The sequence below is a fragment of the Apaloderma vittatum genome, unplaced genomic scaffold, assembly GCF_000703405.1.
Source record: "Apaloderma vittatum isolate BGI_N311 unplaced genomic scaffold, ASM70340v1 scaffold14100, whole genome shotgun sequence".
Lineage (NCBI taxonomy): Eukaryota > Metazoa > Chordata > Aves > Trogoniformes > Trogonidae > Apaloderma > Apaloderma vittatum.
In genome coordinates, this window is record NW_009692951.1 from 25,594 (window position 1) to 44,337 (window position 18,744).

Consider the following 18,744-nt stretch of genomic DNA (forward strand, 5'->3'; position numbering starts at 1 on the left):
GCAAGCACCAACACAATCTCTTTTATATATATATATATATATATTCACTTATGCCTCTCTCTCCCTCTGTCTATGTGTGTATGTATAGCTAAAATAAACTAGATTTTATATAACACTTCAAAGCAAGTTCCTCAAGAACCTATGTCTCCTTTACAGGTATTAAGAAGCTCACAGCACATTAGATCGCTACTAAGAATGGCATACTTAGGTGTTGCAGGTGATGCAGATCTTCTGGACATGGCAGCAGGAGAATCGGACCTTCGTAGAGGAGATCCCATACCAGATGATGAACCAGGTGTTCCAGGTCGCTTCTCCTTCTTTATCTTCTCAGTCTATTTCAGTTCATTTTAATTCCATAATTAGGACCAACACATCAAAAATACATTTGATTGTTTTAATAAAAAGACAGCATATAAAAAGACATTTAAGGTTAAAGGGTTTTAGAACACCAGCTCCTAACTGGTGCATTACTTTTCTATTTTACATAGACAAAACCTCCACTGCCCTCCATGTCTTACTTGGGCAGAGTATACAAGTTGCAGATAAGTAACAGCACGTCAGAGCCTCTCCAAGAGCTCTTGGGAGGGGTGATGGCACTGAGTGGAGTTTTTAAAATCATCTATATGATCAGTAGAGCACTCAGGCATTTTGCAGAAAAGCTGCTGGACGTAACAGCGCGAATCACACCTAAGAGAGACACCGCACAAATATTTAGCTCCCAGCTTTGGCCCTCTCACTTGCGTCTAACTTAGATGTCATGAATCCCCCTACTATTAACAAGACACAGGACCTTATGCGAATTTTACAGCCCAAGCTGAGATTTTTTTAAAACAAGCCTTACATTCTGAAGGTGAATTACTTGCCTTTGCTTTTCTGGAAACTAGAGTGGATCAATAATGCATCTTTTAAGCAAACAGCATTAAAAACATCCACAGAAAGAGTTAAGCAATTAGTATAAACTACTGGCATCATCAATATGCTTGGCAAGTTTCCAAAATACATGAAGCTTGCTAATTAACCAGCAAGACTGGATAGTCATCCTCAGTAGAGAGATCCTGTTTGTCATCTCTGTTCCCAGAAGTTACAGGCAAGTCCTGATACATACACTTCAGTGCCAGAAATCTCAATTCCTTGAAAATAAAGGAGTTGCTGTTCCAAATGCCAGCACTCAACACTGATGCCCAGGAGGAGGAAGACAGTAAAATGCTGCTGAACAGGAGCACAAAAGCAACAGGTGCATGCAAGGCTTACTTTCTTACAGTGGGGGGGAGCCCTTTATTTTTACAAGAGTAAAGGGAAAGGTAAGAACCAGAAGCCACATCAGTTTACGCAGAAGCAAAATCAAAACCACCACAAACTCACCTGAGTAATTTCGGCTGCAGTCGCCCCTTTCATGGAATCGCAAGTGGAGGGTGAAGTCACCTTCTTTCTGTCGGTGCTTCGGGTGGGGGAAGGCTTGTAGGGAGATTTAAGAGGACTAGCTGGTGCTACACGAGGACAGATATGGAATACTAAAGAGTTATAGTACAATAGCAAGAGCAAAAGGGAGCACAGACAGAGGAAGTAAAGGAGAGGAGAAAACAGCATACTTTTATGTTATAATGGTCAAAAGAGGGTTTGAGGTTTTTTTTATCAGTGTTTAAAAAGATGCCATTATAACACACTCTACATTGACCCACGTTTACTAAAAATTGCCTCAGCTGAAAGCAACATTTTATAGATTTTAAAAGTTTTTGAAATAATCTCTAGAATATTGCTCTCTTGCTCATACATCTTTTGAATGACCTGACTACAACTGTGGTTCTTTTCTGTTCTGGAAACTCCAGCTTCCTTCGCATATGATAAAGGGAGTCATTAAACAATTCTAGCTGGGCGACTTTTGAACAAATATTGCAAAACAGGAAAGGTGGCAGAAGCATAGGGCATTATTTTTTGAAGACCTAAACATGGCAAAGCCCCCTAAATATCTTGTTTTGCAAAATAATACTTAGTCTAAAAAAAAAAAAAAACACCACCAAAAAAACATCAAAACCAAAAAATCAGCAACCCTAAACCTAAACTAAATGCTGCTGTAGGTATTTCAGTTATTGTTATTTGTGGTAGACATCAGTTTGCGTTCGATACGTAACATGCACCACAGCACAAAGGGCAAGTCTTTCTAGGTATTTTTTCTTAACTTGCAATATGAACATGATTTTAAAAAATGTGGGATTTTATTCCTGTTTTTGTTCATATTGGCTGCTAAGATGAAACTTTCACATACACATAGAACAACCAACAGAATATGTGCTTTATTAAGACAGACAATAACTGCATCCATGTGACAGTCTGTTTCCAAGTGAAGTCATGAAGGATACTGACTTTGGAAAAGTAGTAATTATGCTCAAATGTAAAGGAATTCACACTTCCAATATTTTTTTTTACTGGGGGCAGTCCTATAAAAATTCATCCTGAAGCCTTCTTCTATGCTTTCAAGTTTAACTGGACCTGTGTGTTCTTTGACTGCCTTTCCAGCAAGCTGGCAAAAGTTCATTGAATATTAATAAAAATGTTCAGAAACTTAAATGCTGCTTAAGATAAGTATTTTTACTTCAACTGTGAAAAACTCCCCACCTAATTATGTGTCTAATACCAACCATTTGCCTGAATATCTTGACTCAGAGTGACATTGATAATGCATAGCCCTAGAGAAAGGGTCTTAAATTGGGGCTCCTCATTTCTAAGCTTAGAGAAAATGCAGGAGCAGAGCAATTTTGACCCAAAACACAATGACATGAGGCACAGTATGAGCTCTTGAAAAGGAAGATCCCTCTTCAGGAAGCTACTTCTATGGAGACAAGTACACGACAAATGGGAGATCTCCCACATCCCATCCTTCATGAAGCAAGAGCCGTGGAAGAAGAGCACAGCCCCTCTGAACCCAGCCAGCCCCCCTCAGCTCTCATCAGCTCCACACCCAGCATTTCTACTGCTGCAGAAGCTGGAACTGTTTTGTGGCAAGTCACTGCTTTTGCCATTTCAACTCCATTCAGAAAGTGGAGAAATGTGAAAAATCTCATTTTTTCTCCTACACAGGGCAGTCCTCAGCCTTGGTCAGCCCTGGTGGGCAATGACCACCTTAACAAACCAAAGCTCTGCTGCTGGCAGTGGGAGCCTTATATCAGGGTCGGTATTTTTGATTTTTTTCATTGAAGAGCATCAGCTTACATAAAAACTATCTGCATAAAACCAAATTTAATTATATAACATTGTCTTCACCATTAATTATATCACAAGAGGGTATATGTAGAATGATTAAATCTAAATGATGCGTAACGCCTTGCCCAATTAGCAAGAGCAACAAAGAACTGAGGCAAAAAGGAAAGCAGACTTCCTTTGCAACTTTTTATGTAGCTTTGTATTAAAAGAACAGATACAGGACCCAAGCCTATTTTAATCATGGTGTGTGAAAATACTCATCATAAGAATGATCTCTGTTTTAGCATCTAACTAGTTTTATCCTGAATAAGTGTTTCCTTCTGCAAACAGGCATTTGGGTGTGGGGTTGGAGTCGGAGGGTTTTGGTTTGTTTTAATAAAAGTAAAAACTGCTGCTAAACTTTCGTCCTTGTTTCAGCCAACACTATGACCAGGTATAGCTTTGTAAGTAGAAACTACTCTCGAAGTCAGGCACTTACCTAAGTATTAGCAGGACTGGAAACATTAGCTTTGCAGAAGCTTGCAAAATATTGGTTTTATTAGTTACTGTTCATACCTGTAAATGGCAGTCGATCTTCCCTAATTTTTAGTTTCTTAAAGATCAATAATTTCTAGAACTGCTATTTTCCCATCAATGTCTGTTTTTTTCTCTAAGTAAGTATCATTTCATATGTGTATACACACACATATATATAGAAATACACATACAGTCACACAGCTAAAGGCAAAAAGTAATTTAACAGCAAAGAATGAGAACCCTAGCTAAATAACTATGACTAAAATGGTATACTGGGATTTTTTGAAACAAGATGACAGTACTATATCAAATAAAGCCTCAGGTGTCACACACTGTTCTCAAAAAATGTTTCTTAAATGAATATACTCAGTTTTTTTCACTGGCTTAGGTTTTAGTGATATTGTTAATTCAATTTTTTGCGTTTTTTTCAAGAACTATTTTTTTTTAAAAAACCATTCAGAACAAGACAGACAAGATGATGTGTTTTTTCAAGCTTTTAAATACACTGTTATCATGAACAACTTAGTTCATCATTGATATTGCACTATCACGTAAAATGTCTTTTGGTTCATAATACTAAATTTCTTTCAGGAACCACTCAAGTGCAACCAAAAACATACCTTAACAGTTTCAAAGTGAGTAATTCACATTTTACCTGGATTATTGTACTGCTCAGAAAGCATTAATGTACTTCTGCTTCTGGCTAAAGATGATTGTGTGGGAGTCAGCAGTCGAGAAACAATAAAGTTTTCCATTGGACTAAGATGCATGCGGTGAGCTGAATGATGGGAGCAAATAAAATAACATTTAAAATGCAAATAAATAAAACAATGTCACATTAAAATAACTGAAACAAAATGATGAAATGACTAAATGAAATGAAAAAAAAATCTTGACGTGTTTGAGATTTAAACTATTGAAAGACAATTGTAACTCCCTCTGAAAAGAAGGTTACTAGTTTCTCCATCACTTTAAATTATTTTCCCACCTGCTCAACAAACGTAGGAAGGTTAAGATGGTGTTGCATTTTGTTCTTACACAGAGGTACGTTCCATTCTCCAAAATGGTCGCTTTCATGACTCAGCATGAGAAAGGTCTGCCTTCTTCCCCAGCAGAAAAAGTGAAACATTTGGTATAACAGCACAGCTACTCACTAATGTGTCAACCATACTGGGACCGCATTTAAAATTTGCAGTCTCACAACATTATGTAAGTCTTATTTGTACAATATGACTGCATTCCTTCCTACTCCATGAATATAAGCATCAATTATATCAGACAGGTATTTATAGCTGTCCCTATTACATGCATATATATATATATATATGTAACCATCTATCATAAAATCCTCAAAGCTATGGATGACTTTTCATTAAGAAATTCAGAAATTAATCTACCTTCTCTTTTCATTCTAGAAAAAAATCCCCAAATTCTTCAATGTCACTTATTTCAGTCAATATATTTTTCCTCTATAGTGTTTAAAAAACTAAGGGGGGAGAGGGAGCAAAAAAAAATGCAGAAACCAAAAAAATAATAAACCTAGAGTTCACAGTGCGATAAAACCTTCAGTCCTCTCTGCAGGGTTTAGTAACCACTAATCCCACAAGATGATCATCTTTTGCTGAGCCTCTCATGGATCAGAGTTTCAAATCAAATTACAGGGCTCTACAACTCTAACCACCAGATTGAAGTCTCCCAGGTGGCTCATCAGATGTACTTCTGCCCACGGTACATCCCACGTCTAGCGCTGTGCCACATGTTTGGTTTGCTTGTTTTTCCATTAGTTGGCTAGAAGATCACAAACTGTCCAGTTTTTGGAAACTGCTGTAGTCACAGCCAGGGTCAAACCATTACAACTTAACAACCCTGTTTGCTGGAGTATCAAAAACTGAAAAAGAATCAGGAAAAGAACCCCCACAGCATTTGTTGCTAGAGTAGGATCTCCAGCACGGCCAGCTTGGTCTTGGGAGAGGCCGCAGAACTATTTTATTTTATTAACTTCCAACCTCTCAAATGTTTGAGCTCTGCTGAGTAAGACATAAACAAGTTTTACATAGCTGTATGGAGGAGAAGAAGTGCTTTAAGCAGAAGGAGAGTTTACACTGGTAGGAGCCCAGTGCGTTCACTTGCCTCTGTCGGGGGAATGTGTTATTGCCGCTGTGGAGGCGGAGAGGCGCTTACTGATTGGCGATTCCATTTGCTTTGGCAGATTCATTGTAGAAGCTGAAAGTTTGTCACATGCTGCAGAGAGACGCATTGAAGATATTTGTATTCACATCACAGTGTTGATAAACTCCCCAAATTAACCTCGCGTTTGTACTCGAGGCCCTTGTCACTGATCACAGCACTGAATAGGGCATGAGATAAGCTCCTTCTGACTGCTGGAGAACCAGCATTTCGTAAGACATGCTTTGGGATGCAACTTCTCTGCTTGTGAATTTCACATTCCAGTTTTATGATAGCCTATCGTTTATACTGTCAGAGTCAAATAATTACATATAAGGTCCAAACGAGAAAAGCCATTCTGATGCAAGATATTCAATACCAGCACAAGCAGAAAGTTACCTAAAGAAAAAGAACTGCATGCATGACAACTCTGAACTCCTTATCTCCATTTGCCCTTCCTCTATTTTCGGTCTAGAAGAGCCGGGGCACACCTCAAGCATCATTCTAATAAGAAAATTAATTAACCAACATTTGTGCATTCACCTGATGAGAACTAACTGTTTTAATGACTGACCTGTCACCAGCCACTTGGTTGTATCTTCATGTGCTTCAGAATATTTTTTTTTAAATAATAAAATAATTTTAAAAGCACTTTTTAGTGCTAGCCTAAGTGCTTTCAGTTTTCTTTTGAAATACTGTTTGACAAAGCCTGGGCACACTACTTGTTTCTTACCTTGCCACTGATTCAACTCAATGATAGAAAAATGTTACTCAGGTATTACTACAGCGTACCAGCATATAGTACTCATTGCACGATAATCAGAAGCTAAAAGCATAGATGCTTGGTGCCTTAAATTTGAATTTTCTCTCAAAAACAAAAGTATTTAGGGGGCTGGTTAGCTGAGTCAGTTGAGCATGGCGCTAACAGCGCCAAGGTCGCGGGTTCGATTCCCATTCGGTCCCCATGTGTTGCCTGATCTAGTCGAGTGGTGGCGTCCCTGGCAACAGGGAGGCTGGATTAAAATGATCTCTAAGGTCCCTTCCAGCCTAGGCCATTCTATGATTCTATTTTCAGCTAGAGACATATATGCGGCCCTGATTCTGTAGCCCCTGAGTTACTGTTTTCCCTATTAGACCCATCAAAAACTTGTCTCAGTGGGGTCTGCAAGATTTGCCTCGATCTACTACAGTAAAGAATACAATTCTCTTTTTTTAAAAAATAAAAAAAGGTATAACTTTGTTATGCTGCAAAACGTCAGTTGCACATCCAAATCTCCTTGTGCATGAGCAACAATTAGCACAAAAGTTTGAATCTGTTTGCGCAGAAATAATAGTTCTGTGAGATCGTGGGCTGAACAATGTTTAGTGTGCGTTCTGCAGGAGTAATATCAAAGCCTAGCTCCTCCTTTGGATGGGAGGAGAGAAGGAACCTAGTTCTTAAAAGAACTGCGTTACGTTTCCAAAACACCACATAAATCTGTAATCTAAAAATCCTATATGCAAACCAGTCTTACTTTTGAAGGACTCAGCTACTTCACAGTCCTTTTATAGGAATAACATTAAAAAATATATATAACTTAACAATATAAAAGAAAACAAAACACAATTGCTTAAACAAAGTCAGCTTCTTAAATTTGTTTCCAGCTTAGCCAAAATCTGCTCCAGGCAGTTGAAAATATAGCATGGCTGTTTATAACAAATTTGCCTGTTCTTACAATCTTGTAGAAAAAGGCCCTTGAGATGGAAAGAGAGGACTGTTCTGATGAAACATGGTCTCCATAACACATTTTCTCTTACTGTGCACCTGAATTTTCTTCTATGGCACCTGCACCTGTGCATGTCCATTAGAACTGTCAAATATATGTATAATTACATTTACACACACACAAACAACACAGAGAACCCACAGAATTAACAGAGATGAGAATCTGAGCGGTAGAAGCCTACAGTTAGTGAGAAAACGGTGAAATGCCTCTACTGTGCTGGAATGCGAGGCATGCACGGCTCCACCATGGCAAAATTAAAAGGAAATTAAAGAAAGACATTTGGTCCACATTGCTAAGGGTAATGCCGGAGAGTATCAGACTGAAATAATAAGGAAACAGTGGTTAGAAAGGACGAGATCAGTGGATGGATTACAGCGATTAAGACAGCTCTAAACGAGACACGATGGTGCTGTGATTCTCTGAAATACCATTGAAGGAATCAGCAGGAGCAGTAGAGGTCACAGGGTCTGGAGGAAGGGTGTTGGCAGCTAAACCTAGAACAGGGGGTGGGGTATTTTCTGATTCACCTATACAGCAGAGAAATCAGAGCAAAAAGAGGTGAGAGAAATTACTGAGGAAGCTGAGGGAGCTGGAATTAAGCATAAACTGCAAAGATAAAGTGGTTTCTGTCTCGAAGTATAAAAGACTTCTTTTATTATCATATATATTTCATTTCCTGGCTTTTTCGATGGCACACCATGAAAACTATGATGTGAAACAGAGTTCGCATATTTAAAGAATATTTATACACTCTTCAAAAGAGAGTAATCGTCGTATTTCATGATCACCTAAACATGGATATTTTCCCCCATAACATCAATTTATTCAAACCTGACAAATTTAAATAAATTATATGACTTAAACCAGAAAACATGCGTACTTTTGAAATATAAAAGCAGTACATGACTGATTATGTAATAAAAAGAATTTGTTCTGAAGCCAAATCAAAAAGAACAGCAACAGAAAGTATGTGGGGGGGAAAAAACAAAGTATTTTAAAACTGCACACACTGCATAGTCATCTAGAAATTCCTGTCGGGTCTTTAGAAGTACCAAACAAAACCAGATCATCTTTCACAAGGCTTAGACGAATATTCAATTTGCTAACTGTGTGCGTGGGAAGACAATGCGCGCGGGAGAGAAAGCATAGATTTTAATTTTAGCATTCAGCATCCTCCCAACAGATTCCGATTGCTCTATTAAAACGATCCGCATTCCTAAAGTTAGGAGCGACCTTTCTCCCCAGAAAGTACTAAGAGAGAGGAAGCCTGGTAAGCAATTACAAAGCATTTACTCACACCCCAAGGCAGCAGCCCCTACAGCACCACCCTAACTATAAAACGCATCATCCCTACCATCTCCACAGCCTCATGCATTTTGCACTTGGAGATCTGCAATGCAGGCAGCCTCTTTCACTCACCATCTCTCCCTCCTGAGCCTGCAGCCAGTGCTCCTCCCCACGACCATCGCTTCTGCTTCTGTTCCAGCTGCTGGCTGCGTTCAAGGGACCGACGCATCATGGCTTCTAAACGTTCCTGGTTATATTGGTAAAAAACCAGAAACCAAATCCCAGTCAGTTCTTCAGGGGCTTTTTTTTTTCCCCTCCTTCTGAAACCACGCTACAAACACACAGTTCCCCTGTTGCTCCACGCGAGACAGTTACAGGAGCTTGTTTGCAATAAAAGAAAAAGGACTGAATAAAGAAGGTATCAGCGTGCTACCTACCTCCAGATATCTGTATCCTTTGTCTGCAAGCCACTGAGGTCACTACAGAGGCCTAAGTAAATAACACAGGTTGCATCACTGCCTAGCATCTGCTCCTGCTGGTGAGGCTGCTGCTGTGCTCTGGACTTAATTTGTATAAGAATAATGCTCGACAAGCATTAACTCCTTCTTGTCTATGCAGACCTCAGGACTTTTTTTTTCATCCCTTTCCGAGCACAGCTACATTGCTGCAATGCCAGTGGCTCCTCCTAGCCACACAGATAAATGATCACTTCAAATCTAAAGTAGGTTACTTTGCAGGATGCCTTATTTATTTATTTATTTATTTTTACAGAAACTCCCTCTTTTCTTCCACTACGTTCTTTACAGTCTAGGCAATTACTAGCTTCTGGGATTTTTCCCCTCCTGTGTATTATTTTCTAGTGCATACTCAGATCACGCAGTTTTGAGATTTATTTTTTTCCCCTTTACGCCCCCATTGTTCTCATGACTTGATGAGTGAGGATTTTCAGATTGGGAAGAACAAGAAGGAGGTTTCTTTCCCTCTCCAAATCCTGCTTTAACTTACAGCTACCTACAGTTGCCTTACCCCCTCTCCACCACCTCCTAACTCTCACCCAAAGACCTCAACTCAGTTTTTTTCCCATCTATTCCCTCTGCTAGTTTCTTAGTGGTTTATTGCTGTGGCAATGAGCTCTGCACCTTTTCCTCCTTTCAAGCAGATAAAATCTGGTTCTTCCCCACCCACTGTTCCATCACCTACCAGCTTCTTCCTTTTCTCCTTCCAGTACCTCATTCCTACCTGGCAACCTCTTCAACCTCACATTTCAGCAGCCCAACATCTATTGCGAGAGAAGTGTTTAACTCCTGCTGCCTCCAACTCCTGCCCCAATAGTTTTTAGCCCTTTGATCCCACTATTATCTTTGGTCCTATTACTTACTACTTTTGCTGTGTCCTTCTGGTCTAGTATAAAAGTCCTACTCTCTCCACACTTGACCCTGTAGGCTTCTGTGATTACATCATATCCCCTTCGATTTCTATCAAACCCCTGCTCTGTCTCCAGTATCTTTTGGTAGCTCAGATCAACCACACAGAAAACCTCTCCCACATCTCTTGGCCAGATTACTTTCTCTCACCAATTCATGACTTGGGTCTAGGTTTCCGATTCTTCTTCCCTGAGATATTTTACCACAAAATTTCAGTCTTTGTTCAAGTACGTCTCCTTCAGTCTCTGCACTGATGTTTGGCCTGCTGACAGAGCTCCTTCGGCAAATCAGAGCCTAACATCAGACATCTCCAGTAACTACTGCGCCTGGAACATTTACGCATGTACCTGTAAACTTTGTGTTACCTTCCTGGGCCTCCACCTATGGTCATTGGCTTTCTACAATGCTAGACACCTTCTCATCATCTTCTGGTTATCTGCAATACACTTTGTCTCTTCCACATCTTTGAAGAATGTCTTCAACTACCACGACTTCCAGTAATTTATTTCTGCCTTCATTTTTTCCACCTCATCCAATCCTACTACCAATTGCCCATCAATTTCAACAGCAAGCCACCAGCTTCTGCCTTTAAGCTCTCTTCTCTTGATTTTGTTACAAATAATTTCTGACAACGAATTCCATTATATCATCCCCTATTCAAAGAGGGAAAAATACCAATTCTCACATACCCTTTCTATCATTCTCAACTCTCCTGCCCCTGCTACCTTTTGTCCAGGTGACCCATCCTGCTGTCACAATTTCTGCTGTCATCTCCCAGAAGACAATGTTTTGAGATCTCACTTTGGTGCTGTCTCCTTTCTATGTCTCATGTTTATCAGGCAACATCACTGAAAGCAGGCAGTTGATTCCCTGCTCTCCCTCCCCCTTTTCTCCTCTCCTCTGTCTAGGCAGTGCCATCAGTGTCCAGGCAGCCACACAAATATATGTCCTGCCTCTTTCCTCCTCCTTTTTGCTCCCTACAGAGCAAACGCACAAAGCATCACAAAGCTCAAGAAGAGCCTCTTCTGCAAGAGCACGGAAAAACCCCACTGTTTTGAACACCCTATCACTTCTTGTCTGTACTTTGGGCATGAAAAGAAAGCAATCTTCCAGTCTGAGGTATACAAAGTTACTCCTCTCATTTAGTTTGCTACAGTTTTTCTTTTCTTACTACTTAACGATGCAATTTTCACGTTTAAAATCTTTATGTACTGGCTTTGCATCTCAAGTTCACACTTCTTGCTTTTAACTTCTCACCTCCTAACATTAATTTAATTCTGTTTGAGTCCCCTTTTCTGCACTTGCTCTTTCCAAACCTCACCTCCTATTTATTCCATCATCAGTTCCTCCCTGCTGTCTACTTCTTATTATTTTCTTCTGCTATGCACCTTGCCCCAATACACCTTTCTACCGACACTCTTTACAAAGGAAAACGACCCTCCCATTTCTTTCTCATTAAAGCATACACTTATATAGAATCAATCTTTCTGTCTTTTTTTTTCCCCATTTCTAATGAATATTGCTATACATTAATCAAAAAAAGATAAGATGAAAGCAGTCAAGTTTCAATTTATGTTTGGGTGGTTTTTTTAACGCTGCTTGGAGCAAGGACCAGCAATACCCTGTAGTTTGCAAACCATGGCATACACTTACACCACCTACCATGAAAGTACATTTTAAGAATAAAATGCATGATGGAAGAGATTAAAGAAATTAAATGATTTTCCATACATATTTGAAAGTCCATGCTACCTACAATCTAAGACTGAAATCTTCAATTACATGATGTAGAGCGGATCATTCATTTTCATTTGCAAAGAGCCTTTAATTAAAGCACTATGGAATGTAATTACTAAACCTCAAGAAACCTTGCAGCTATAGCTTAGATAAAGAACAATATGAAAGCCATTTTTCACAAAGAGAGGATAATTATCTGAAAAACATTTCAAGTTAGCACAAAACTGAAAAGCCAACGAAAACAATAAGACACACAGAAGCATCGCATAAACAATTCATACATTAATAATTTGGTCTATGACAAAAAACAAACAAGACAAAGCATTTCATCAGCAAAAATGTGCAAAACCCTTCCTGTCTATGTTATAGACAAAGTACCTTCTTAAAAATATATCACGTTATTCACGTGATTCTCATTTGGAAACTCTAGCAGTTATATGCAGAGGTAATAATCTCTGCACTAAAGATATAGTAAGCTTCCACAAAAAACTATAATGTACCAGCTTTGTGTATAGGTTAAATTAAGAATTAATAAAACCATTAAAAGAGAGCCATCTACTGCTAGTATCTAACATATGCAGGTTACTTGCCTAAATCCATAGTTATTCATCCAGGTTTTCCTCAGACTAAACGACAGAACAAATATTTACACTGACTGAATTAAAAAAAAAACCAACCAACAAAAAAAACCACAATCCCCAAACCAAAATGAAACAAACCCAAAAACCAATAGTGAGAAGACAAGTAATTTGAGTGAAGAACTTTCCTTTTATCTATGCAGAACATGACAGAGATGTGCAAACAAGGAAAACAGTTTTATAAACATTATGACTTACAATAATTTGTGTCAAAAAAATCTAAATCTACTTTATTCCTAAAGTACAAATATCTAAAGGATCCCCTCAAAACGTGCTTCACTTTCTATATTCATCAGCACTGTATGTGAAGTAGCTCACTGTTTCCTGATATGATCAGCTGGCTTCACCTTTTGAGTTGCTCTTCCACATAGCAACAAGGGAGCTCTGTTATTTTCTAATTAAAGAATGCATTAAAAAGGAATACAGTATTTTTAAATCTAACCATCCTTCTGAATCTAATTAATTTATACTCTCAATCAATTACAAGTACAGGTGTATTTAGGATTGGGTACATCAAAGAAAAACATAGGATGAATGAAGGCCGATGGGGAGCTGCTGCAGCAGCAAGTAATGGCAGTGGGGAAGGAGAGGATGGTGTTGTAATGAGGACTAAACTCTCTCATGTCCACTGCACAGCAAACTGGGAGACTGCTTGCATAACAAACCTCAAAACACTTTGCAATAAAATTTTCATATTACTTGTGCAACTGAATCACACTCAATATATGAATTGACAAAATATGTTTGGAAAACAGTTAGTATTTCCATATACTATAATTCAAAAATAATTGAATTATAATATAGTAAATAATTAACACCCTAACATATTGAGAGTTTTTTCACTGCTGTGTTTAAGTGCATACTTTGTACAAATGTGACAAATAGCACATGTGCACTAAAATACCTCTCCAACGCTGCAGGATATTCTTTTCCCTTTAGCAGTCGTTAGATCAGTCTTTCAAGTCTGAGTGCTGGATTAGATTTGATGCTGTCTACCAGTAGCAGCTCGTTTAAACGTCAGTATACTGGTAGGATCAGTATTAATTTTTATCAATTTCTTAAAAAAACCCTATCTGATTGTTTTATAAAAAATGGATCTAAGATTAGATGGATGTTGACACGGCCCATACAAGTGATGCTTGTATTGTCTTACAGAATAGAATTATAGAATCATTGAGGGTGGAAAAGATCCCTGGGATCATTGAATTCAACCATTAACCCTACTCTACAAAGCTCACCTAAACCTTATCCCCCAACACCACATCTAAACAACCCTTAAACACATTCAGGGATGGTGACTCAACTACCTCTCTGGGCAGCCTGTTCCAATGTCTGACTACTCCTTCTGTGAAAAAATTTTTCCTAATGTCCAGTCTAAATCTACTCCATTGCAGTTTGAAGCCATTCCCTCTTGACAAGAAGAGCACAAGAGCACAAGAGCACAAGAGCACAAGAGCACAAGAGCACAAGAGCACAGCTTCTACAGAGGCTTCCCAATACTCTGTGTACAGCTAGACATTTATCTGCAAGGTATTTCCAAGTCACATGGAAGTTCAAGAGCAGGAAACAGAAAAAACTATTTTAGCTGAAAGAGGACTACCTTTGCTTTTATCTGGTCCCAAAGCCACTGGCTACTTACTGTTAAAAGCAACTGTTTAATAAGTTCTGTTGAACACCACTACACTTCCTTCCTCAAGGCTCAGGGACTGCTTTTACTAAAGGAAATAGGCAGCTTTAAAAGTAATATGGACGGAAGGGCAGTGCTACTGAAGACCTCTACAGACAAGAAAGTTGCAGTGAATGCAGACAGAATGGTTTTCAGACACATTTATTCAGTTCCTGTCTGAGGAACTGGACACATTTCCGCTATGCTCTGCAACAAGCTCCAGCTGCCCCAGAGAACTCTGTCAGAACACCTCCATTCTCATCAGCATAGGCTTTAAAACCACCACGTCTTACCCGGTGGTGTGGAGTGGAAAAAGTAAGTAAAATAAATCAAACTTTAGCCACCTCCTCTCTGACAAGCCCTTTGCATTCAAATCAGCCAAGCAGACGATGCTCTGATGTAGGAGTTTAGCCATTTGTCTCTCTAAAACTCTTAGAGATGCAACAATAACCTGTTCCTATGACAAATACGCATTGCCTTGTGCTATGTTAAAAAGCACAGAAAAAAGACTTAAGGAAGATATAAAGAACAATCAACAAGGCAGAGAGAGAGCAAGGAAGTTTCTCTCTTTGGCACTTTGGACATCTGATGAGCAGGTAAAATGGATGCACCAGTCCCCAGCCGGTGTAAACCAGTGTTAAAAGGAGAAATACTGAGGACATGCCGCAGCACACTGGCTCGCTGGCCCCCCCCCCAAAGACAGGTGTGGGAAATATGGGTTCAAAGCTCTTCCAGTAAAGAAGGCCTCAAATGCCCCGAATGACTCACAAGCAGTGCGTAACTTGCAATGTCCATGGAGCTGCAACTTCATCATCATCCTTACTCAGACCTCCACTGCAGCTACACACACGGGGTTTGAGGGGTTCATCAGAAGAGCCGGGGGTGGGCATTTGGCAGGTGCTTTAGTAGAATTCAAGTGGAATTTGAGAAATAAGGGAATGACAAACAACCAAGAAAGAAAGCCAGGAGGTGGTGGTGTCTCCTCCCAGTTTCTTTCTATCCTCTTCCTCCTTTGTTCTACAGACTGTTCCCCTATGCACCCTCTCCCTCCTTCAGAGGCTCCTGGATTTTTCCTCCCACTGGTTCTAATCCATCCCCAAACAAGCATCCTCTCCTGCCAACGTGCCTATGTAGCTTTTCCTCAGGTACCTCAGCCTGGAGGGAGAGGGAGGAAGGAAAGCAAAGGAGCCAGGCCTGGGCCTGCCTTGGCTCCCGAAAAGGTTTGGACAGTTTAAGCTTGACGGACCAGCTCAGTGAGCAGAACAAGGAGTGGTGTTCATATTATGGCCAAACACCTGAAGGTAGCGAGCCTTTCTTTCACCACTAGAGAAGTCTCCCGTCACATGGGGTGTTAAGGAGCTGTAACAGACTTGCTGATGCTTGGGAGAAACATCACTCTGTGCTCAGTTTCTTCTTACATCCATCTCTGGGCAAGTACAGGAGGCCATTACAGGAGATAGGGTCCCCTCTGAACAGACTTTTGGGTCAGACATGGCACAGCCTCTTTCATATCTGACAACCCTACTCTGATTTCTCCAGTACGGGGAAACCATGCAGGCAGTGAAAGAAGGCAGTTGCTCCCTCTTCATAGAATCGCAGAATATCAGGAGTTGGAAGGGACCTCTAGAGATCATCTAGTCCAGCCCCCCCTGCCAGAGCAGGATCACCTACAGTAGGTCACACAGGAACGTGTCCAGGTGGGTTTTGAAAGTCTCCAGAGCAGGAGACTCCACAATCTCCCTGGGCAGCCTGTGCCAGGGCTCTTCCCATAGTTCTGCACCTCTTTGCTCCTCTCCTGTGAAAATTTTGAGGACAAGGTTTTGGAAACTTTTCTGCTTACCACCTTCCCTTACAGCCCTCATAAAGGGGATCAATTTTGCTTGGCTACAAAACGTTACTGCCGCAGGAAATACTGGGGAAGGAACACATCAGGTCAACAGTGTTACCACAGAAGGAGAGAGGTCTACCCTTTATTTCTGTTTCTGCCATTTTTCTTACAAAAAATTGAAACAAGCCAGATGAACAAAATATTTTAAACGAATTCTCAGCTATTACGCAGAAGCCACAACCAGTACATTACAGGTGAAAGAAGAATGACAAGAGGAACAACATGATGTAATTTTCTTTTCAAGTCAAAGAGAAAAAACAAACAAAAAATTTCAATGGACAGCAGTATGTTATTCTGATCCCATGCGGAACTGTTTTACCTTTTTTGCAAAGAATATTTTGATCAAAAGATGATGGGCAGAAAAAAAAAGGAATGTTAATAACTGAAGGTTTCTAGAGACTTTTTATCTAGGAACTAGGGAAGTATCTTTTTTCAGTCTTTTTTTACCACCCTTTTTTTTTTTCTAAACCACTACCTCCTTTTCCGAAATTCATTAATTCTTTATCAGTTGCAGTAGCAGTGCTAGTGTTTTCTACAGAATGTCATGTGGAGACACACACACACACACAAACACTGCATTCAGAGATCTGCATCAGAAACTGGACTCACTAAAGCAAAAAAGAACCTTAAACAATCTCAGCAGAGAGAGTAAATGTGAAGGGTATGAAGATGCTTTGAAAGATATGTGATTAATTCTGTTCTGTGCTAGAATTTTAAAACAGCCTAGACTGTTCACTGCTTTAAGTAACAATTTCTAATTTTATGTTACTGAGGAAAACCAAAACATTTTCATAAACATTAGTTCAGTTTCATGAATAGTACAGTAAACTAAACAGTAAGAAAAATCTTGCCAACTTATGGAAAAGCTCATCTTGAAAAACTACCTTCTGGAAAGCTAGTGCTTTATTGTCTGACAGTCAGAGTCCCAGATATGTGAGCATAAACAAATGATTATTCTGTGAGATCAGACAAAAAAAAGCACGAGACAACAAAGCTCTAGAAAATGTTTTTGATGTACAAGCAGTAGTGGAGTATACACAGCTGTGGTGATGTGTGGTTGCAGCTCCCAAGAAGAGAAATCAACATTTAATGTGGGTCAATATTCAGCTATGTTTAAAGCTACCACACAGAGCTGCTCTGCCATAAATCTCCCAGTGGACCTTACCTCCTCCTCTTTAAGCTTCTGTCTCCGTTTTTCTTCAACAGCTGCTCTCTTCTGCTCCTCCCTCTGCCTCTGTTCCTCCAGTCTTTTCCATCGCTCCTCCATTTGCTTTTCATATTGAAGTTTTGCTCTTCTCTCCTTTTCCAGTATCTGCTGTTCCCTAGCAGCTTAGCCAGAGAAAAAGGTGTATTTCACTTTATGTAAATCTCCTCCTGCGCTAATATTATTTGATAGCGTGACATAATAGAGTAAAATAACAAATAGAAGTACATAGGGTTATAGTCCAGGAAGGATTAAAAAAAAAATATAGTGCACAGTAGTGCTGAAACAATTAGCAAATCTAAGTGATTTTCTCAACAAATAGAGAAGCCTTTTGTATAGAGGGTGACACTTTGTGCCTCTTACCTATGTAAAAGTTGGGTACAGAATAGTTAACAACTCTTTTTCATTTCAAATCCCTCTGTAGCTTACAGTCAAATTCTTTTTTCAGACAACAAATGTTCCCAGTAGATTTTGAAGGGAATCAGACATACATGTTGAAGCAAAAGCCCTTGAACTTTCTTTAAAACTGCTCCTACTTATGGGGCTGTCTTCAGAATAAATACAGGAAAACAATACATGCCAAGTTTTCTAGGAAACTTTGAAAATACACCATTCTGTTCATAATTTGGTGCTACATTGTTATCCACTTCTGCCTCTTTGCATGAAAATATTGCTTCTGCTATTGAGGGCTTGCCAGTTGTTTATTCCAGCTGGAGTCATAATCTTCTTGTTATGGAAATTTAGACTGCAGCATTACATACAGGGCTGTTGCTTCAGGTTTACGTAGGAGAACTAGCAGCAGAAGTTAACATGACAGATCAGAAAGAAAAATCCACTTCTCATGCAAGTGTATTCCATAAAAAGGCGAGAAAGAGGAGTTCAGTAAGCATGCCTACATTCACACAAGCCTGTAATGTCACATACCAACACACATACGGATGATATCAAAGACGGAATATTCGCACAGTTGCCAGGCTAAGAACTTGAAAGTTAGGGAAAGCCAGAATTAACACTGTTTATACAAGAACTAGTCCTTCATCCTGCTTGCTTTTTCAGCCTCAGCCTACTTTTTCAGTTCCTGTTTCTTGGTACAGCAAATTTTCACCCTTCTAATCTCTCAGTGTCTTCCCATCAGTCCAGGGCCGTTGTCCTCTTCTCACATCTGCATTTTCCCCCCTCAGCTCCTGTCCCCGGGGGTCTTTAATCATAGCTGTGACCTTCAGGCTTCTCAGCCCCACTAAACCCTCAAGCCCT

At 39.7% G+C, this 18,744-nt stretch overlaps 1 protein-coding gene across 1 annotated transcript in view; it reads right to left on the reverse strand.

Moving 5' to 3' along the window:
* MAP7D2 (MAP7 domain containing 2) overlaps nucleotides 1–17,615 on the reverse strand; it is a gene marked incomplete at its 5' end in the record, with an annotated part of 33,639 nt that extends 16,024 nt beyond the window's left edge. Inside the window, 6 exons of the mRNA XM_009875259.1 lie at nucleotides 205–332; nucleotides 1,363–1,487; nucleotides 5,845–5,955; nucleotides 8,075–8,173; nucleotides 9,066–9,180; nucleotides 17,452–17,615. Coding sequence (XP_009873561.1) covers nucleotides 205–332; nucleotides 1,363–1,487; nucleotides 5,845–5,955; nucleotides 8,075–8,173; nucleotides 9,066–9,180; nucleotides 17,452–17,615 — 742 coding nt within the window. The remainder of the gene's footprint in view (nucleotides 1–204; nucleotides 333–1,362; nucleotides 1,488–5,844; nucleotides 5,956–8,074; nucleotides 8,174–9,065; nucleotides 9,181–17,451) is intronic.
* Nucleotides 17,616–18,744: the final 1,129 nt, after the last annotated feature.